At 44.1% G+C, this 15522-nt stretch overlaps 3 protein-coding genes across 4 annotated transcripts in view; 1 reads left to right on the forward strand and 2 right to left on the reverse strand.

Annotated features, from left to right (window-relative positions):
* nsmaf (neutral sphingomyelinase (N-SMase) activation associated factor) overlaps positions 1-6347 on the reverse strand; it is a 32709-nt gene extending 26362 nt beyond the window's left edge. Inside the window, exons 1-16 of the mRNA XM_069667099.1 lie at positions 6277-6347; positions 5555-5697; positions 5375-5417; positions 5027-5122; positions 4853-4944; positions 4232-4304; positions 3772-3953; positions 3617-3691; positions 3130-3203; positions 2792-2856; positions 2376-2580; positions 1855-2175; positions 1606-1705; positions 1365-1508; positions 1227-1278; positions 1038-1115 (exon numbers count right to left, since the gene is read on the reverse strand). Coding sequence (XP_069523200.1) covers positions 1038-1115; positions 1227-1278; positions 1365-1508; positions 1606-1705; positions 1855-2175; positions 2376-2580; positions 2792-2856; positions 3130-3203; positions 3617-3691; positions 3772-3953; positions 4232-4304; positions 4853-4944; positions 5027-5122; positions 5375-5417; positions 5555-5654 — 1700 coding nt within the window. The 5' untranslated portion in view covers positions 5655-5697; positions 6277-6347. The remainder of the gene's footprint in view (positions 1-1037; positions 1116-1226; positions 1279-1364; positions 1509-1605; positions 1706-1854; positions 2176-2375; positions 2581-2791; positions 2857-3129; positions 3204-3616; positions 3692-3771; positions 3954-4231; positions 4305-4852; positions 4945-5026; positions 5123-5374; positions 5418-5554; positions 5698-6276) is intronic.
* Positions 6348-7261: 914 nt separating this feature from the next.
* Positions 7262-11408, reverse strand: fam168b (family with sequence similarity 168 member B). Of its 2 annotated transcripts, none has more exons than XM_069667667.1 (7): positions 11294-11408; positions 9847-9930; positions 9676-9759; positions 9229-9371; positions 8949-9147; positions 8729-8853; positions 7262-8629 (listed from the first exon to the last, which is right to left on the reverse strand). In XM_069667667.1, exons 2-6 carry the CDS (start codon positions 9914-9916, stop codon positions 8741-8743), a joined length of 609 nt encoding a protein of 202 aa, XP_069523768.1. In that variant the 5' UTR covers positions 9917-9930; positions 11294-11408; the 3' UTR covers positions 7262-8629; positions 8729-8740. The 2 variants fall into 2 exon arrangements, with proteins under 2 accessions (XP_069523768.1, XP_069523769.1); XM_069667668.1 differs by having other exon boundaries at positions 8725-8853.
* fbxo45 (F-box protein 45) lies at positions 10562-15008 on the forward strand. Its single transcript, XM_069667666.1, has 4 exons — positions 10562-10613; positions 12052-12475; positions 13560-13916; positions 14098-15008. The coding sequence occupies exons 2-4, from the start codon at positions 12149-12151 to the stop codon at positions 14281-14283; spliced, it is 870 nt and encodes a 289-aa protein (XP_069523767.1). The 5' UTR covers positions 10562-10613; positions 12052-12148; the 3' UTR covers positions 14284-15008.
* The last annotated feature ends 514 nt before the right edge of the window (positions 15009-15522 follow it).

Raw genomic sequence — 15522 nt, forward strand, 5'->3', positions numbered from 1 at the left:
TGCTTGTTCCTCTTCGGGGAGAACAAAGCGTTGAACGGTTGTCTTCTCCGAGTTCGAGCCTCAGGGTTCTTCTCCTCCCGGATGTAACCTGCAGGCAACATTATACCAGTGTTCATTAGAGTGCTGCAGCTTCTGTCTATAGATGAAGTTCTGTAACACTGAAGACGTGTTAGGATGACATAATATTAATGCTTTACCAACATGGTTTAAAGGGACAGTATTCAGCCCTCACTTTGTTTTAAGAAATCTAAATGACTTATAGCCACTAAAAGTTCTCGTTGTTTCCACTGACAGGCTCAGATTGTTATTCTAAGTGTGTGACAACATGACAGAAAGGATCCCTACAGATATAGACCTTTTTGTTACAGAGGAAGATGATGACGTTAGATCGCTCTCTACAAACACACCAGACTCTATTCATAAAAGCAGTGATTTAACCTCAGTGCACACAGGAGCTGCTGCCTGGACTGGTTTGTGTTCTTGTGTATTCGACAAATTGTTGGTTCCTAACTACCTATGTAAAACACCAGAGTCACACAGTAACACAATCAGGCCAACAGGTTGAAGCAGCAGTGGACCTGCAGCTCCTGTGTGTCCTGGGAGGTTAAATTACTGGTTTTGTGAATGGAGTCTGGTGTCTGTGAAGAGAGCGACGCAACATGTTTGTGGTTAAAAAAAAGGATCCACTAAACGTTAGATCACAGCCTGTTTCACTGCTGCAGACTCTCAGACATGTTACGTATCTTTGGTCATTTAAACCCAGAAATATGTAAAAGTAGGGCCCAGGTTTAAATATCCTGGTTCCAATCATTACCTCTCTCGATGCATGTTTGAGTCGAAGGAAATCCAACCTCCCAGAAGTTTTCAGGAGTACAAGGAGGAATATACAGAAACCTGTGCCTCGAACAGGAGGACAGCTTCTTCTGTTTCTCCTCCTCTGGGAGGTGAGCGTAGTACTGTAGGAAAAATCATTAATATATGACCAGTGATAAAACCTGTCATTGTTTCTGGGCTCTAAAGTACTTACAACTTCACACTCCTTGCAGGTCGTGCCCTTCAGTTTCCTCCTCTCCTCCTTCTTTCGGATCACAGCCACATGAGCAAACGCCGGGCGTCTGATCCAGAAGAGCAGGTGGATTGTGGGAAATTAATAGGATCATCCAACACATCTCATTTTTCTGCATAAAAAACCCCAGAAGTCGATGCACAGTCAGAGTGTTTCTTACCCCGCTTTGTTCCCTTTGATCTGACTCAGAGTGGTGTCATCAGGATCGTGCTCTGATGAGGAGAATAAAAACAAGAACATGAACTTAAGTTTGATGTCGAATACAGAAAAACATGATGACAAACACCTGAGAGCCTACCATCATCATCATCATCATCTCCTTCCTCCTCCTCCTCACAGGGCTGGCTCTGGCCTAAGTGTGGACTGTTGTAAGACTGGAACTCTCCGTAAGCTGTCGTGTCAAACATCATGTCCAGGCTGTCATTGGCCTTCTCACCCAGCCCTGTCAGAGCAGACAGATAAAACTGTTATATTGAATCATGTTATCAAACGTAACATTTTAGTGAGAAACTACTGGACGAGTTGTGGTCTTTAGTCACCCGACACGCTGTCTGTTCTGTCCCGTCGCTGCAGTAGACTGTGACTGACCCAGGTGCAGTCTGTGTCCACCAGCTCGCCGTCACACTCCTCGTCCTTCTGCTGGAACAGAATCAAGATAAACATCAGAAACACCTTCTCGTGTCTTATCACAGGCAAAACAAGTTATTACATATTATTTTAAAAAGGACACAGTCTCCATCTCTCTCCTTCTGCTAAATAAAACTGCAGAGTGAACAAAGACACTTCACCTCGCTGTCGTACATGGAGAGGGCGAGCGCGGGGTCGATGCTCCATGATGGCTCCACTCTGTGCTTCCTGGGAGCTGAGAGAGAGAGAGCAGGGACAGTATGATGGTACAACACCGACCTGAGTCTGACAGTGTGGACAGAGCGCTCACCATCACCTCCTCCATGATGCTCCTGTGAGGCGTTCAGGTGCTGCTCAGAGTTTTCTTTCTTCCCAACAGCGTCCTCTCTGGCCTCTCCTCTAACATGAGGCTTCTTGAACGCAGGACTGACACAGGAAACACTCTGCCTTTGGCTGGAAGTCCCACGATGTGCTGACTGAACCTGTTAAAGGAAGAACATGCAATGTTAAAAGCACAGGAGGACTGATTCTCTCCTACTGACACTGCTGCTTCCTTTAACAGCTGACACATCACTTGATGAAGATAAAAGCAGAAACAGATTCAAATAAGAAAAGTAGAGGATCAATGGGACACAGTATGTGGTCCCAACCCTAAACACGAACTCCACACAGTGTCTCTGACCTTACTGTCCAAAGTCTCCTTGAAGCTCTGACTGCTGAGAGGTGAAGCGCTTCCTTTGATCACTTCAGGTTCAGTGTTTTTTCCTTGTTTGTCCTCCGGCTCACTTTCCTCCTTCTTCCTCTTTGCTTTGTTAACGAAGTCGTCCTCTGAAAACCGTTTGACTCGTGGGAGAAGAGACGGGGATCTGTCCGAGGTCGAGTCTGGGCTGTGGATCAGCGTGGTTATGTTATGGGGCCTGAATCAATACAGTATGATGGGACGGAGGCTGTCTGTGTGTCTGAGAAGCCAAAGACTGCACAGACTGAAGTTAACAAATTCTACACTAAATGGATTATAATGTTTAAATAATGCATCATGACTCATGACGATGATCCTGCCAGCACAGGCAGCAGATAAATACGTCTCCTGTCACTTACTTCAGATGAACAAACTTCCAGGAAGACTTGGAGCTGCTTTGCTGGCCTGTCGTCTTCTCAGTTTTCTAATGAAAGATGGAAAAGAAAGAACCGGTAAGTTTCTGCAAAACTTAATAACGTTTTAAACATTTTAGTTTAAACAATAATGAACACTATGGTGGTCAAACTGAAAACAGGTGAATTACTCCTGAATTATCCTCTGTACGTCTTGTGTGAGGTTTTCATGGAAGCCATTTACAGGTTTCTACAGCATCACACGTGCTCTCATATTTTCCTCATGTGTCTGGTTGTGTGTGTATGTGTGTAAAAAAACAAACACTCATATGAAGCAGACCTACCATGTGAGGTCTGTCGAGAAGCTCAAGTGCGCAGGTTTCAGCTACCTCCAGTTCCACATCTTGATTCACGTAATCTGAAACGAGGCCCAACAGTCACATTAAACATGACCACACGAGGAACACCAGATGATCACATCTGACCATGATCGAACTTTTCAGGCACTTTATAGATGTTATTCATGATTCCTCTGAGCAGAGAGGAGGCTTTAACTAACGGCAGAGGTTAATCTGAGGTCACAGGGTGAATCTGAGGTCACAGGGTGACTCTACAGAAACGCCCCTCTCTGTGAAGCTCTGCGTGTGAGTCAGGCTGATAGCATGGGTGTGTCTGCAGATTAACGGTGCCTCATGTAAGGTTCTCAACCAGCAGGCAGGTTATGATGAGAGGATATTAATATTGAGTTAGAAACCAGAAGTATTTTGTCTGTTTTTCACATGTCTTAGTTCTGATGAAGGGACAGAGGGAGTGCAGTGGATGAATTCATACTTGAGGTCTGGGATGAGTCCAGTTCACACGTGTTGGGGACGAGCACCTCTACTCTTCCAGGCTCCTTCTTCACTTCTTAAAACAGAAGAACACACGTCAGCAAACTTCCCAGATGTGATTCAGAAATCAGACATGCTCATTATCGACAGACTGACCGTTGAAGAGCGAGCTGTTAGACTGAGGTAGAGGAATCTCTGCATATCGAACGTGTTTTATTTTGTCCACATTTCTGCGCTTCCTCAGTTTGTTGGCGGCGGGCAGCGAGCTCGGCAGGATGGGCGAGTCCGGGATGATTCCTTCTTCTTGTTCCGGGGACGAGGTCTGCGGCTGCTCTGAGCTGAAAACAACAACACCAGCAGTGTTCATGGGAACTGAAACTTTACTGAAGACACTTTTAATATTCTGATAATAATAGAGAAACATTTCCTCCTGAACAGGTGCACACAGACGTTTCCAAAGAAAGCAGAAGTGAAACAGCACAGTGTGCTTTGCCCTTCAGTCTGACTGAGTTCTGTCACTTACAATAAAGGACAGAAAAATCCATGACTTTCAACATTTTACAGTGTTGTGTGTTTGTGTGTGTGTATCGTGTCTGTGACACAATAAAGAACTTACTGTGACGTCTTTAATTTCTGCAGTTCAGTTTGTAGTTTTCTGTTTTGATCCTCCAGACTGATTCTGTCGTTCTCTGAGGAACAAACGGCTCAGTGAGATCTTCTCTGTCGCTCTGTATTTCAAACTGTAAACTTTGCACATCTTTCACACACCTGGAAAAACTGGACAGCAATATTCTGTATCTGTATATTCTCCGTTTTATTCTATCTTATTGTTATGCACCAAAACATCATTATCAGTTCTATCATACAGAAGAAATATCTTGTGGTAAAATAGCTCAATCAATATATATAAATATCTGTTCATCAGTCAATATGAACCCGTAACACGTAGTATTATTACATTTCATAGGTTTTCATGTCATGTTCTGGAGCATGTGCTCGGTGAGGCTGTGTTCAGACACAGAGTAGCTTTAAGCTAACTGGTACCTCTTGCATGCTGACACGGTCCTAATGCAGGTCACCTCAAACAGTAGTTTGGAACCCTTTTGACACTATGTTCTTATAACCCCATTATTCTTGAAGAGCTACAGGATGGTGTGTAAGCAGAATATAAAAGCATGCTGTCTTTACTCACAGCCTTATATGAAGTTTGATTGATAAGAAAAATCAGAAAACTCACTCAGTTTGGCGATGAGGTGCAAATTCTCCACCTGGTTATTTCTCAGATTCTCTCTTAAGATTGCACATTGCTCACACTCCCCTGCTTGGGGCCTGGAAACAGCAGACATCATGTAGTTGTTGGTTTTTGTAAAACACATCCTGAATAAGGTTGACGGGCAGTGTAGGAAGTTACCTTTCCTCCAGGAGACTGACGGCGTCCTGCAGAGTTTTGTTTTGCTCCTTCAGCTGCTGGTTGCGATTATAAAACACTTCAAGTTTCTGAGCATCTCTGTTAAAAAAAACAGGCAGTTTACAGAGACAGAAGCTGTTTTTATCTTTCTGTAAAGGAGTCAAGAGTCAGGGTGTATTAGGCTGCAAGAGAGCAGTCAGTTGTGTCGATGTTTCAGAGGCAGTAAAAAGGCAAGCTTAAAGTTCGGTCCAAATTTTAAAGGTTAAAACAAATATTCAAAATGAAATGAATATCAATGAATACGATATAATTTGTCTATTAATAATATCTAAAGATATATACTGTACTCACAAACAGCGCTCCTTTTTCAGCTTGTTCACTTTTTCCTCCAGTTCTAAAAAAAACAGCAACAAGTGTGATGTTGACGAGTGTAACCAAAGTAAGACGACGTATCCGACTTCAGTGTAATCTACAGGAGGCACTGGGGATAGTCACCATACATCTACACACAGTACATTAGAGCTCTGTTACCCAGCAGTGCATTCTGGTGGGTCTCTCTCAACTGCCTCCATAAGTCCTCAAACAGGTCAGCAGGTCTGGGGGTCCCACTGCTCAGGCTGGGGCTGCTCATCCTCCATCCACACACACAGACCTCCTAATACATGACACACTACCTGTTAGAGAAAACAGGATAAATGTTTATAACGCATATCTGTATAAAGGTTAATGCATGGACACATTGCTCTCCTACTTTGAGATAATAACTCTTACTAAATGCTAACTCAGGATTATTTCAGTACCATCCTTTACTGTCCTTGTGTGTTGAACTCTGACTTTCCTTTGTTACAGCTGTGAAATCGTTTCTTTTATTTAATGTAGTTTTTGTTTAAGGTGACCACAGTACCTGCCTGACATGTACTTGAGACCTAAGATGATGTAATATATAAAAGTAGTCAAAATAAAGCTAACTAGCTCATTTTAAATTGAAACATGTTTATACCATAGATATACAACACCATGGTCATACTAGCATACATATTCTACATAACAGAAAACACTGGACAGTGAAGTTTTCTGCATATTTAAAAACATTGAATTATTTACATTTCTCTTCTAATCGAACATAAAGGTGCTATTGTCCGTCTTTAATGTTAGCATTGTTTAACTTAGCCTAGCTGTAAACGGAATCGCATGACAGCAACAGTTAATGTTGATAAATTACCCGACAGAGTTTCTAAATGAACCAGACTTACAAACACGAGTCCAGAAACACGGAGAAGTCTGAAATACAATCAAACTGTCCGCTGAACTTGTTACTGTAAAGAAATGTACTATGTATGTAGTTTTATTTATAATAATAGGATTGTCTTGTTGATAGCTAGCTACTACTCCACAACAAAATCCAACTTCGCGCGCCGACTTGCATGCTGGGAAGTATTCTTCTTCTGATGATGATTTTCCGGCAGGCTAAGACTAGAGAGCGTAACACTGCCCTCTACAGAGGACATTATTCTATTCTCTTACATACAGGACAGAAAGGGGAGACGTTTAGGATCAAGTCGTCCTCTTCCGCTCCTGCTCAGGAACCTTCTCACGTTCACACCGTTCAAACCAATTAGAACAACTATAAATAATAACAAAGAAATGTGGCCTACTAACATCTATACGCTACTGAGAGCTGATAGCTCGATAGCCACAGCTAACAGCTTGTTTTGTTGTTACCTGACGAAAATAAAACGAGATAACGAGACAACTTATCCCGATAAAACGACTTTTGTTGTCCGGGGATAATTATGAAGATCTAAAAAAAAAAAGTGTCTGGGTTTTTTTTCTTATTTCAGCCTTCAAGATCACATTCATTACTGTAGAGGACAATTTGTAACTGAACCGGATTGCCTGATACGTTGATCAATAATGGGTACTCCTTGGTCTGACATTTCTATCATAAATTAAGTGCTACAGTTGTCCAGACGCCATATCTCGTGTTGGTACGGCATTCCTGATCTCTAACTAGCATGATGAGTATAAAGAGAAAAACATGTCCGTTTTTACAAGATAGCAGAATAATTACCTGAGGACACTGGCTTTAATGAGATAATATCAGTGGGTTGTCTTTATGCTCTCTGCATTTGTTCTTCTAGTATCTGTTCCCCTGGTTGTGTGTGCACATCCCACTGATCTGTGAGGCAGTGTACTCTGGGTCAAGAAGAACAAAATGAAACAATGCGAACATTCAGATTCTTCTTATATTTGTTTTTATTTTTGGTCTTTCTTAAGAATACAAAACAAGAACCAAAATCACAAAAATAACATTTACAAAACAGATTATTGAACCGAGGTGACCGAGGCAACAATGATGAGCATGTCTGAAGATGTGACCTAACGATGGTTCGCCTGGAGTCTCGAGGTAAAACAGCCAGCGATGACAGTCTGTTTGAATTAGTGTCTGCTTCAGTAGTGCTATTCACAAATAGAGTTTCATGTTTCTAACATGTTTCCACAGCGAGCAGAGATTTAACGATGTAGTGCTTCAGACCTGTCTAAGAACAGATTATTATTGGGAGATTCAGGTCAGATATTCTCGGCACGTTGCTCTTTATGGCACCATTTTTAATGGTTTCTATTTTAATCTTACACACACACACACACACACACACACACACACACACACACACACACACACACACACACACACACACACACACACACACACACACACACACACACACACACACACACACACACACACACACACTTAATTGGGTGCACATTCCTCGCCTCGTTCTCCACCAAAAATACTTTGAGCTAAAATAAGTTTTATGACTGATATCACCCGAAACGTTTCAAGCTGGAAACAAAAGCTGCTTAAAACATTCTTTCCTAAAACGTCTGACAGGCAGGAGAACAAAACACCGACAATGATAAAGAGCTGGAATGAGTCCTTTTCCTAAAACATGGTAAGACGAAATGCAAACACGGCGTCACTGAGAGAAATAATAAAACCGAGCATCACTAAAACACAGAGCAGTGAATGTAGCACAGTTTGTTCTGCACGTGTGTGTGCAGGCGTGTTTTTGCATGAACAAACGTTTGTCGACACGCTCACGGTGACTCAGCTTTGCAGATTATTACTTTTAGTTCCTTTGGATGTGTGCCTTTAGTTTGCATCTGTCACAGCAGGTAGGTTGAGCTAGCATTACTTCATATATCGATATATACACATGCATTCAACGTATCTTAAGTCCCCCAAAATAAAAAACATAAAAAAGAACATGTCTAACTCCCTTTTCTCAGATGAAGAGTTGAAGCTATAAAAACCTGCAGACAGTCACATGGCGTTGCTGTTGGATGTGAGAGATGCAGCAGGTGGAGGAGGTGCTGGCGCTGGGGGGGGAGGGGGGGGGGGGGGGGGGGCATGGAATGCAGCCTTATTCCATCAGGAGGGGGGGTCATGGGGATGGGCCTATTCTTCACCCCCTCCTGTCTGAATGTAGTTGGGTTTAGATTCACATTATGCTGGAAGAAGAGTAACTGGTGTGGACGCTGGCAGGGCCGTCCTCGCCGAGAGCAACAAACACTGGAGTGAATGCATATCTACCATCGAGCCTGCAGACACGGCGACAGGGAGAGACAGGAGCTTTAAATCAGCGTGGGCGTTCAAAGCAACTCTAATCAGACTGATAAACAGCAAATCATCTCACTCACGCCTCCCTCTGTTCACCACTGGGGGGGCACGTAGCTGTAGCTGGGGGTGCCAGGAGGCCGATATGTGGGCATCGTGACTTGGTGGGGGGCAACAGGTGCTGGTGAAGGAGTTGTCAACAAAGTCCCTGAGAAGCAGAGTGACCACAGACACCGTGTTTAACAGTGTGACACAGCAGACCGGTGAACAGCAGAGCACAGGGCTGATATTTAGTAAACTCACCAGCTGACATGGCCATGGTGGTCCCGGCCACCATCCCCATGGCGACACCGCTGGCGCGGGCCTGAGGGATGGGCGGGGCATACATGGCTGCAGGCATCCCATTGGGCTGCACCACGGTTGTGTGGTGGATCACATGAGGCGGGGCAGCGTACAGAGGCTGCGTGTAGTAGGTGCCTTGTTGTTGTGAAGGTATTAGAGCCTGAATCACAGCGGAGCAATCATGTTACACTGTAAAGCATTATACAGCATGAGTATATAAATAAAGTTCACCTGTACACACCTGTGCATAGGGGTTCTGTTGGGGGTAGGTGCTCCTGACCGGGTACACAGCAGCAGGGTAAGGGCTGGGGGAGGAGGAGTAGGGGGGGACGGTCCCTGTGTTGGGGGAGCAGGACATTTTGAAAGGAGTGCCTGGAGCATAACCTGCAGGAGGAGAGGAGCACATGTTCATGACGATGGTGATTTATGTACAGTCAGTCTTATATCTTTATGTTAGCATAACATAGGATTAGGAGGCAGCCATCTGAAGCTAATAGCTAAAACTATGTCCACCTCTGATTCATTTAAAGCCCAAAATATGTAAAAAAAAAAAAAAAAAAATACAGCCCAGGTTTAAAAAGTAGCAGACTGCCCCTTTAACAAGGACTGAATTATGTGTGATATTTGAATCCTAATGACTCCTGACCACAGCGGGTCTTTAATGTGTCCAACAGGACGCGAGTCTCACCGCTGGGGAAGGCGGGGTTTGCTCCTGCATAGACGTTTGGATTGTAAGCAGGAGCTGCTGCTGCATAGCCGACAGGAAATCCAGCTACATGACAAAGAGAACAATAAAAAAATCTTTACTTTTATTTACTGTTCATTAATTACATTTATTAAATCTAGCACACACACTTACCTGGGTAGCCCAGGCCCTTGGTGTTGGTGAAGGGGACCCCTGTTGGTGCAGGGCTGTACACTGGATTCATGGTGGTCACAGATACTGACGTGACAGAAACATAGAACTTGTTAAATGCAAAGATCATTTAGGTGAAGTTAGCACACAGAGTAATATGCCAACTAACAGCTGTCTGTCGACCACACTGTTCCACAAACAGTCACAGCCCGATGCCTGTCCTCCTCTCAGGAGCGATTTGGGGTTCAATGTCTTGCCTAACGACCTTTTGACATGTGGACAAGGAGCCCACCGGTCAGGGTACAACCGACAGTGAGGACTGAAACATGAGACGACCTTACTAGTTCATCGTACTCTGAACTGGAACATTTTTGATTGTCTCATGTTATTTATGGCTGGATGTTAAATAGTAAATATACATTAACACCAGAAAAGAGAACATTACACTCAAACCATTTTAAAATTATGCCATAGCATTCTCTGTGAACGGTCAATATCTATGGAATATCTGTAAATATAACACATAATACTGTATAGATATAAAATATATACACAATGATGCAGATAGGTGTATAAAGATTTGCATAAACAACCTGTGCAGAGTTTTATCAGGACACAATAAAAGAGCACAATGTTTCAGTATGGAGGAGCACGTCATACTGTAGTCATACTGCATGTCTCTGCGCTGCTGCCCTCTAGCGGTGATCGACACACATCAATGTTACATCACTTTACGAGTCTGCTTATCCAGGGCACTACTTTATGTCGAGGTGAGCTAAAAGTATGAAACCATTGGATCTATACGTGATGTACTGTGAGAATATTAGCATCGTGTGCAGTAATGAAGCGAGTACTAAGAACTCTAACCTTTTTAAAGATCTGACTTTAAAAGAATATTACCTGACATCATCTCATTTCCAAATTTAAAGAACATTAAAAATAGGAGCAGCTGGATCAGAGATGTTGCTACGGATGAGCTGACAGTGTCGAGCAGTTGTTCAATAAATCACAATGTAACAGAGTACAAATTGTTTCCAGCTCGTGCTGGTGATAACAAGATGTTCGTTTTTTTTAAAGGTGACATGTTGCCTGCAAAATTTAAAGATGGCAACCTTTAAGTAAAATAATTTAGAAAGATGAGCGCAGCGGAGCTTTGTTATCATCAGCTAGCTATGGCCTCATTAGCATCACGTCCCGCCGTTAGCTGAGCAGGTTCCTGATGTCCAGACTGACCTGCTGCTCACCTGTCTGACCGCGCTGCACCGCTGGACTGTCCCCGGACAGACCGCAGCCAGCCGGGGGACAGTCTGTCAACAGGCCGCACAGCACGGCAGGCAGACAGACAGTCGGACAGAGATAGAGAGAGAGACAGGCTGCTACAGCACAGCCTGTCCCGACAGCACTACAGATAACAAACATATCTCCTCCTCTATAACAAACAAACACTTACTGTAACTGTCTCCTCCGTCTGTTAGCTTCCTCTGTCTCTGCCGTAAAATGAAATTAAGCTAGCTGGTGTTTTGCTCCCAGATGCTTCACTGAACTCTTTTGAGCACTTCGCGTCACTTCCGGGTAGTCTCACGTGGTCTACACATACAAGCTACTACACAGTTCTTAATCAGGTCATACATTTTCTTCAATTTATTTTCATTGTACTGTTTTGTACACTAGTTTTGTTTTATGTGCATTTTAAAAATAATTTGTTATATTTTTATTCATTTATTAATTAAGCAATGTTTTTACGACACGAAAGCGTATCAGTAAAATCTCCGAACAGAGCAGATACATTTTCATATTAATACAAATTCATTGTTTTTTATTTCACTGTATATTTTGCCACACAGTTTCCACACTTAACCATTGCAACAGTGTACCGTCTGATGTCCCGCTAACACTGCAACACACAGTAACTGTGAGCTCATCATGATGTATGCGCTCAGATCCTGGAAGGTTGTAAAATATATTTAACTGTGAGAGGAGATTCCCTTTACCTGACAACTTGTCAACACATTGATAAGGCTTATGATATTAACTAACGTATCTTACCAATACCTGTGTATGTAAATGTCCTTGTTTGTTTGGCAGCGTGACATTAATTGTGTTTGATCTTCCAGGACCTTGACGCATCGCTTCCATTCAGCCATTGAGGTGGGAAGAGTAGGGTCCATACTGTTGTGATTTCACGGCGTCCTGTATGTGATTTTATAGGTAAAATGGGGGTGTTGAACGTATATTAGGACTTATTGTTCGGTGTTCGGTGAAACTACCCGGTCGGCCTGTGTGCTCGGTAAACAGCGGGGGCATAATGTCTGCAGCGGCCGCCGGAGGAGGAGGCTCCGCCTGTATGGGCGCAGCAGCGGCAGCCAGTTGCAGCTCCGCCGGCTCTCCCTACGCTGCTGCAGCCGGAGGAGGCGCAGGGGTGGCCGGGAGACTGCCAGCTCGGGTCCTGGAGCATGTCTTCTCTTACCTGGAGCTGTCCGACCTGATGCGGTGCTCGCTGGTCTGCTGGCACTGGAACAACATCCTGGCGGATGAAAACAGCGAGGTGTGGCGCAGCCTCGCCGCACGGTCTCTGAGCGATGAAGCTATGCGGTCTGACATCCTGTGCAACCTGCCCACCTACAAGGGGAAGGTAGGTTCACCATGACACCGCTGTGATTAATGACAAACTCCAGTCAGAAACCTGCCTGCTTAGTGTTACCTTTGCTCTGCACACACCGTCAGGGAGCGTCACAGGTGAGGTGGTAAACTGCACACTGTCTTTAGGGTGAATCCCAGAGCGACAATTTTGTATGACAGAAGACTTTAATGAACCATACCCAGTCTTTCAAGTCAAAGTCACAGTAGTGTACTACACATATGCGTGTGTTCGTTGAAACCCGAGTAAGATTGGCGGATTCTATAATGGGGTTTGGTGTAGAAGTGTTGGTATCAGGCTAAACCAGGTGTTTTGTTGTCATGAGCCCATATTAGATCCTGGCCCCTTGTGTTATGTCACTGACCAATGGCGAAGTTTCTGTTGTTGATGGGTTAACTGCACCACAGCCACGTAAATAATAGACCCTCTAAAAGTGACAGCTAGTGATTGTCTGATTTGCAGGTGAGGGGAAAACTGGTGTCATGAATCCACTCTTAATTTTCCATTGGACCCTGAAGAACTTCTTTAATGGACCTCAAAGGTCCTCTGACCTCATTGAGACCCACTGAGCGCTCACAGACTACACCTGAACATGCCAGAATCTAAATTTGGGATAAAATGTTCCGGCCATATAGAGAGACTCTTTCATCATAATATATTGAATATATTAATCTCTAATGACAATAGTTAATAATCATGAACTGAACTCATTAACCAACCTCGCAGGGCTCCAGGTAATGAAAAAGTAGTCCATGACCTTTCACCATCTTGTTTTCTTGAACCCAGACTTCACCACATTTGGACGAGAGGGTGGAGTGATTTGCTAGCATATACTAGTTACAAGCTGCTAGCATTAGCTTGTGGTGCATTCCTAATTAGCAGTAACCGTGATATTACTTTGGATGCTTATTTTGGTTAGCAATAAACTGGCGTTGAACAAAATTGACTTCAAAACAGCCGACAGAGTGTCTTTAAGAAAAACAAATGGCTGAACAAGATATTTTTCAGGTTGCTCCTGCAGTGACTTGTCAATCACAGGTAGCCCCGCCCTAAAGCATGTCCTTTTATTTCTCTCCAGCTGAAGGCCTTCCAGCACGCTCTGAGCTCCCACGACTGCTCCCGAAATGTTTACGTCAAGAAGAACGGCTTCACGCTGCACCGTAACCCCATCGCCCAGAGCACGGACGGAGCACGAGGAAAGATCGGCTTCTCGGAAGGGCGGCACGCCTGGGAGATCTGGTGGGAGGGGCCTCTGGGTACGGTGGCAGTGATAGGCATCGCCACGAAGCGGGCGTCCATGCAGTGCCAGGGCTACGTGGCTCTGCTGGGCAGCGACGATCAGAGCTGGGGCTGGAACCTGGTCGACAACAACCTGCTCCATAACGGGGAGGTCAACGGGAACTTCCCTCAGTGCAACAACGCACCAAAATATCAGGTAGGAGCTGGTGACACCTGTATGATATGTTAAAGCAATATCACACTCCAGGTCGTGCTGTCATATCAGTACGCTGTGATCGGTCTTAAGAGGGTAATCACAGCGTGCTGATGTTCAGGACAACAGCCTTACTTTATTGATTAATAGGTATTTTTTAATCTAGTGACGTGTTTATTTACAGATCGGAGAGAGAATACGAGTGATTCTCGACATGGACGACAAGACGTTAGCCTTCGAGAGAGGCTTTGAGTTCCTGGGCATAGCGTTTCGTGGACTGCCCAAAGCCTGCCTGTTCCCTGCTGTCTCTGCAGTGTACGGAAACACTGAAGTCACCATGGTGTACCTGGGGAAACCTCTGGATGGATAGAAGCACAGGAACACAAAACAAACAGGCCTATGGCGAGTGCAGGACCTGTTCTGTCAGGTGACTAACAGCCCTGTTTCGAAGGTTTTTGAGGCCATGTTGTCAGAAGAACTCACACACACACAGAAACTGTTTCTCCTGCAGCTCGGCATGAGGCGTCAGGTTCTGGACTGGACAGACCACAGGGGACAGGAGGGTTTGTGGACTGTGACATAAACAAGGGAAGATCCACTTTCACAGTTCAGCTGCTGGACTGTTTTATCCACAGCACATTATTTAAACACATCAGGCTGAGGCGAACACGTTGACCGGAGGGTTAATGTCTGCTTCAATCAGGCCAAACTACACTGAGACATCATTTTAACCAGTGAAACAGCAGCTGTTATTAATAGCTCTCTGTTGTATGAGTTAATGTAAAACTATAACACATGATTATAATGGTTGTATGCCAAATCTATGTGACCTGATATTAGATTATATTCGAGGACATGCGGACCAACAGTCCTGTATGTGCATGAAACCTGGCGTATGAACTGTAACAGCTGCCATTTTGAAACACCTGTCCAGTACTGGTGGAGAGTATACCTGTACCATGTTCATGTGTGTCCTTTTTAATGTGCTGCCGTAGTATTACACACTATTTATTTCTTGTTTTAACGATGGTACTATAGAAACTGTGTGGTTATAAGGCCTGAAAATAAAGTCTACATGGTGCCACTCTTAGAGTACAGATGCTGCGATGCGTGTTTCTCTGCTTGTGCTTTAGTCACACACCTCACACACCTCACACTCCAGCTCGTGTTAAATGAACCACTGACAATAAAAAAGGCTTCATAAGAACCTGGACGTCTACAGGAAGTGCTTCATCACACAGGTGCTCTTAACACTGGAGACGCTGCTCGCTGCCGTCCAGTGAAAACATATTTCCAAATATTCTGATTCATAATTTATCATGAATTTGTTTGTGGTTAGTGTCACATTAATTGTTCCTTAAGCTGGAAACGGGCTCCTTCTGTCCTGTAGTTTAAATTACTCGTTAGCTCGTGTTAGCTTAGAAATGGAGTCGCTAACGTCCCCACCGCGACACAGTCACAAAACAAAAAGGGTTTAAAGTGACATCAGGGGGAAACTGGGAAACATCTGCAAGAACCTGGTTTGATTTTGTTAGCTAACGTTAGCGTGCTAGCACAGACAAATTCATAGCTAGCTTACTTTGCATATTTGTGTCCTAAGTGTAAATCG

This window comes from Semicossyphus pulcher, unplaced genomic scaffold, assembly GCF_022749685.1.
Source record: "Semicossyphus pulcher isolate SPU_LCO1_2020_fin unplaced genomic scaffold, fSemPul1.0.p SCAF_18, whole genome shotgun sequence".
Taxonomy (NCBI): Eukaryota; Metazoa; Chordata; class Actinopteri; order Labriformes; family Labridae; genus Semicossyphus; species Semicossyphus pulcher.

What these genes read in the sequence shown, in the direction of transcription:
- fam168b (XM_069667667.1), bottom strand. Translation starts at nt 9,916, where the DNA reads ATGAATCCAGTGTACAGCCCTGCACCAACAGGGGTCCCCTTCACCAAC. An exon ending in AACAGAACCCCTATGCACAG is followed by an intron (nt 9,148 to 9,228) that starts GTGTGTACAGGT and finishes GCTGTGATTCAG; the next exon opens with GCTCTAATACCTTCACAACA. An exon ending in CACCATGGCCATGTCAGCTG is followed by an intron (nt 8,854 to 8,948) that starts GTGAGTTTACTA and finishes TCTGCTTCTCAG; the next exon opens with GGACTTTGTTGACAACTCCT.
- fbxo45 (XM_069667666.1), top strand. Translation starts at nt 12,149, where the DNA reads ATGTCTGCAGCGGCCGCCGGAGGAGGAGGCTCCGCCTGTATGGGCGCA. An exon ending in TGCCCACCTACAAGGGGAAG is followed by an intron (nt 12,476 to 13,559) that starts GTAGGTTCACCA and finishes ATTTCTCTCCAG; the next exon opens with CTGAAGGCCTTCCAGCACGC. An exon ending in ACAACGCACCAAAATATCAG is followed by an intron (nt 13,917 to 14,097) that starts GTAGGAGCTGGT and finishes GTTTATTTACAG; the next exon opens with ATCGGAGAGAGAATACGAGT.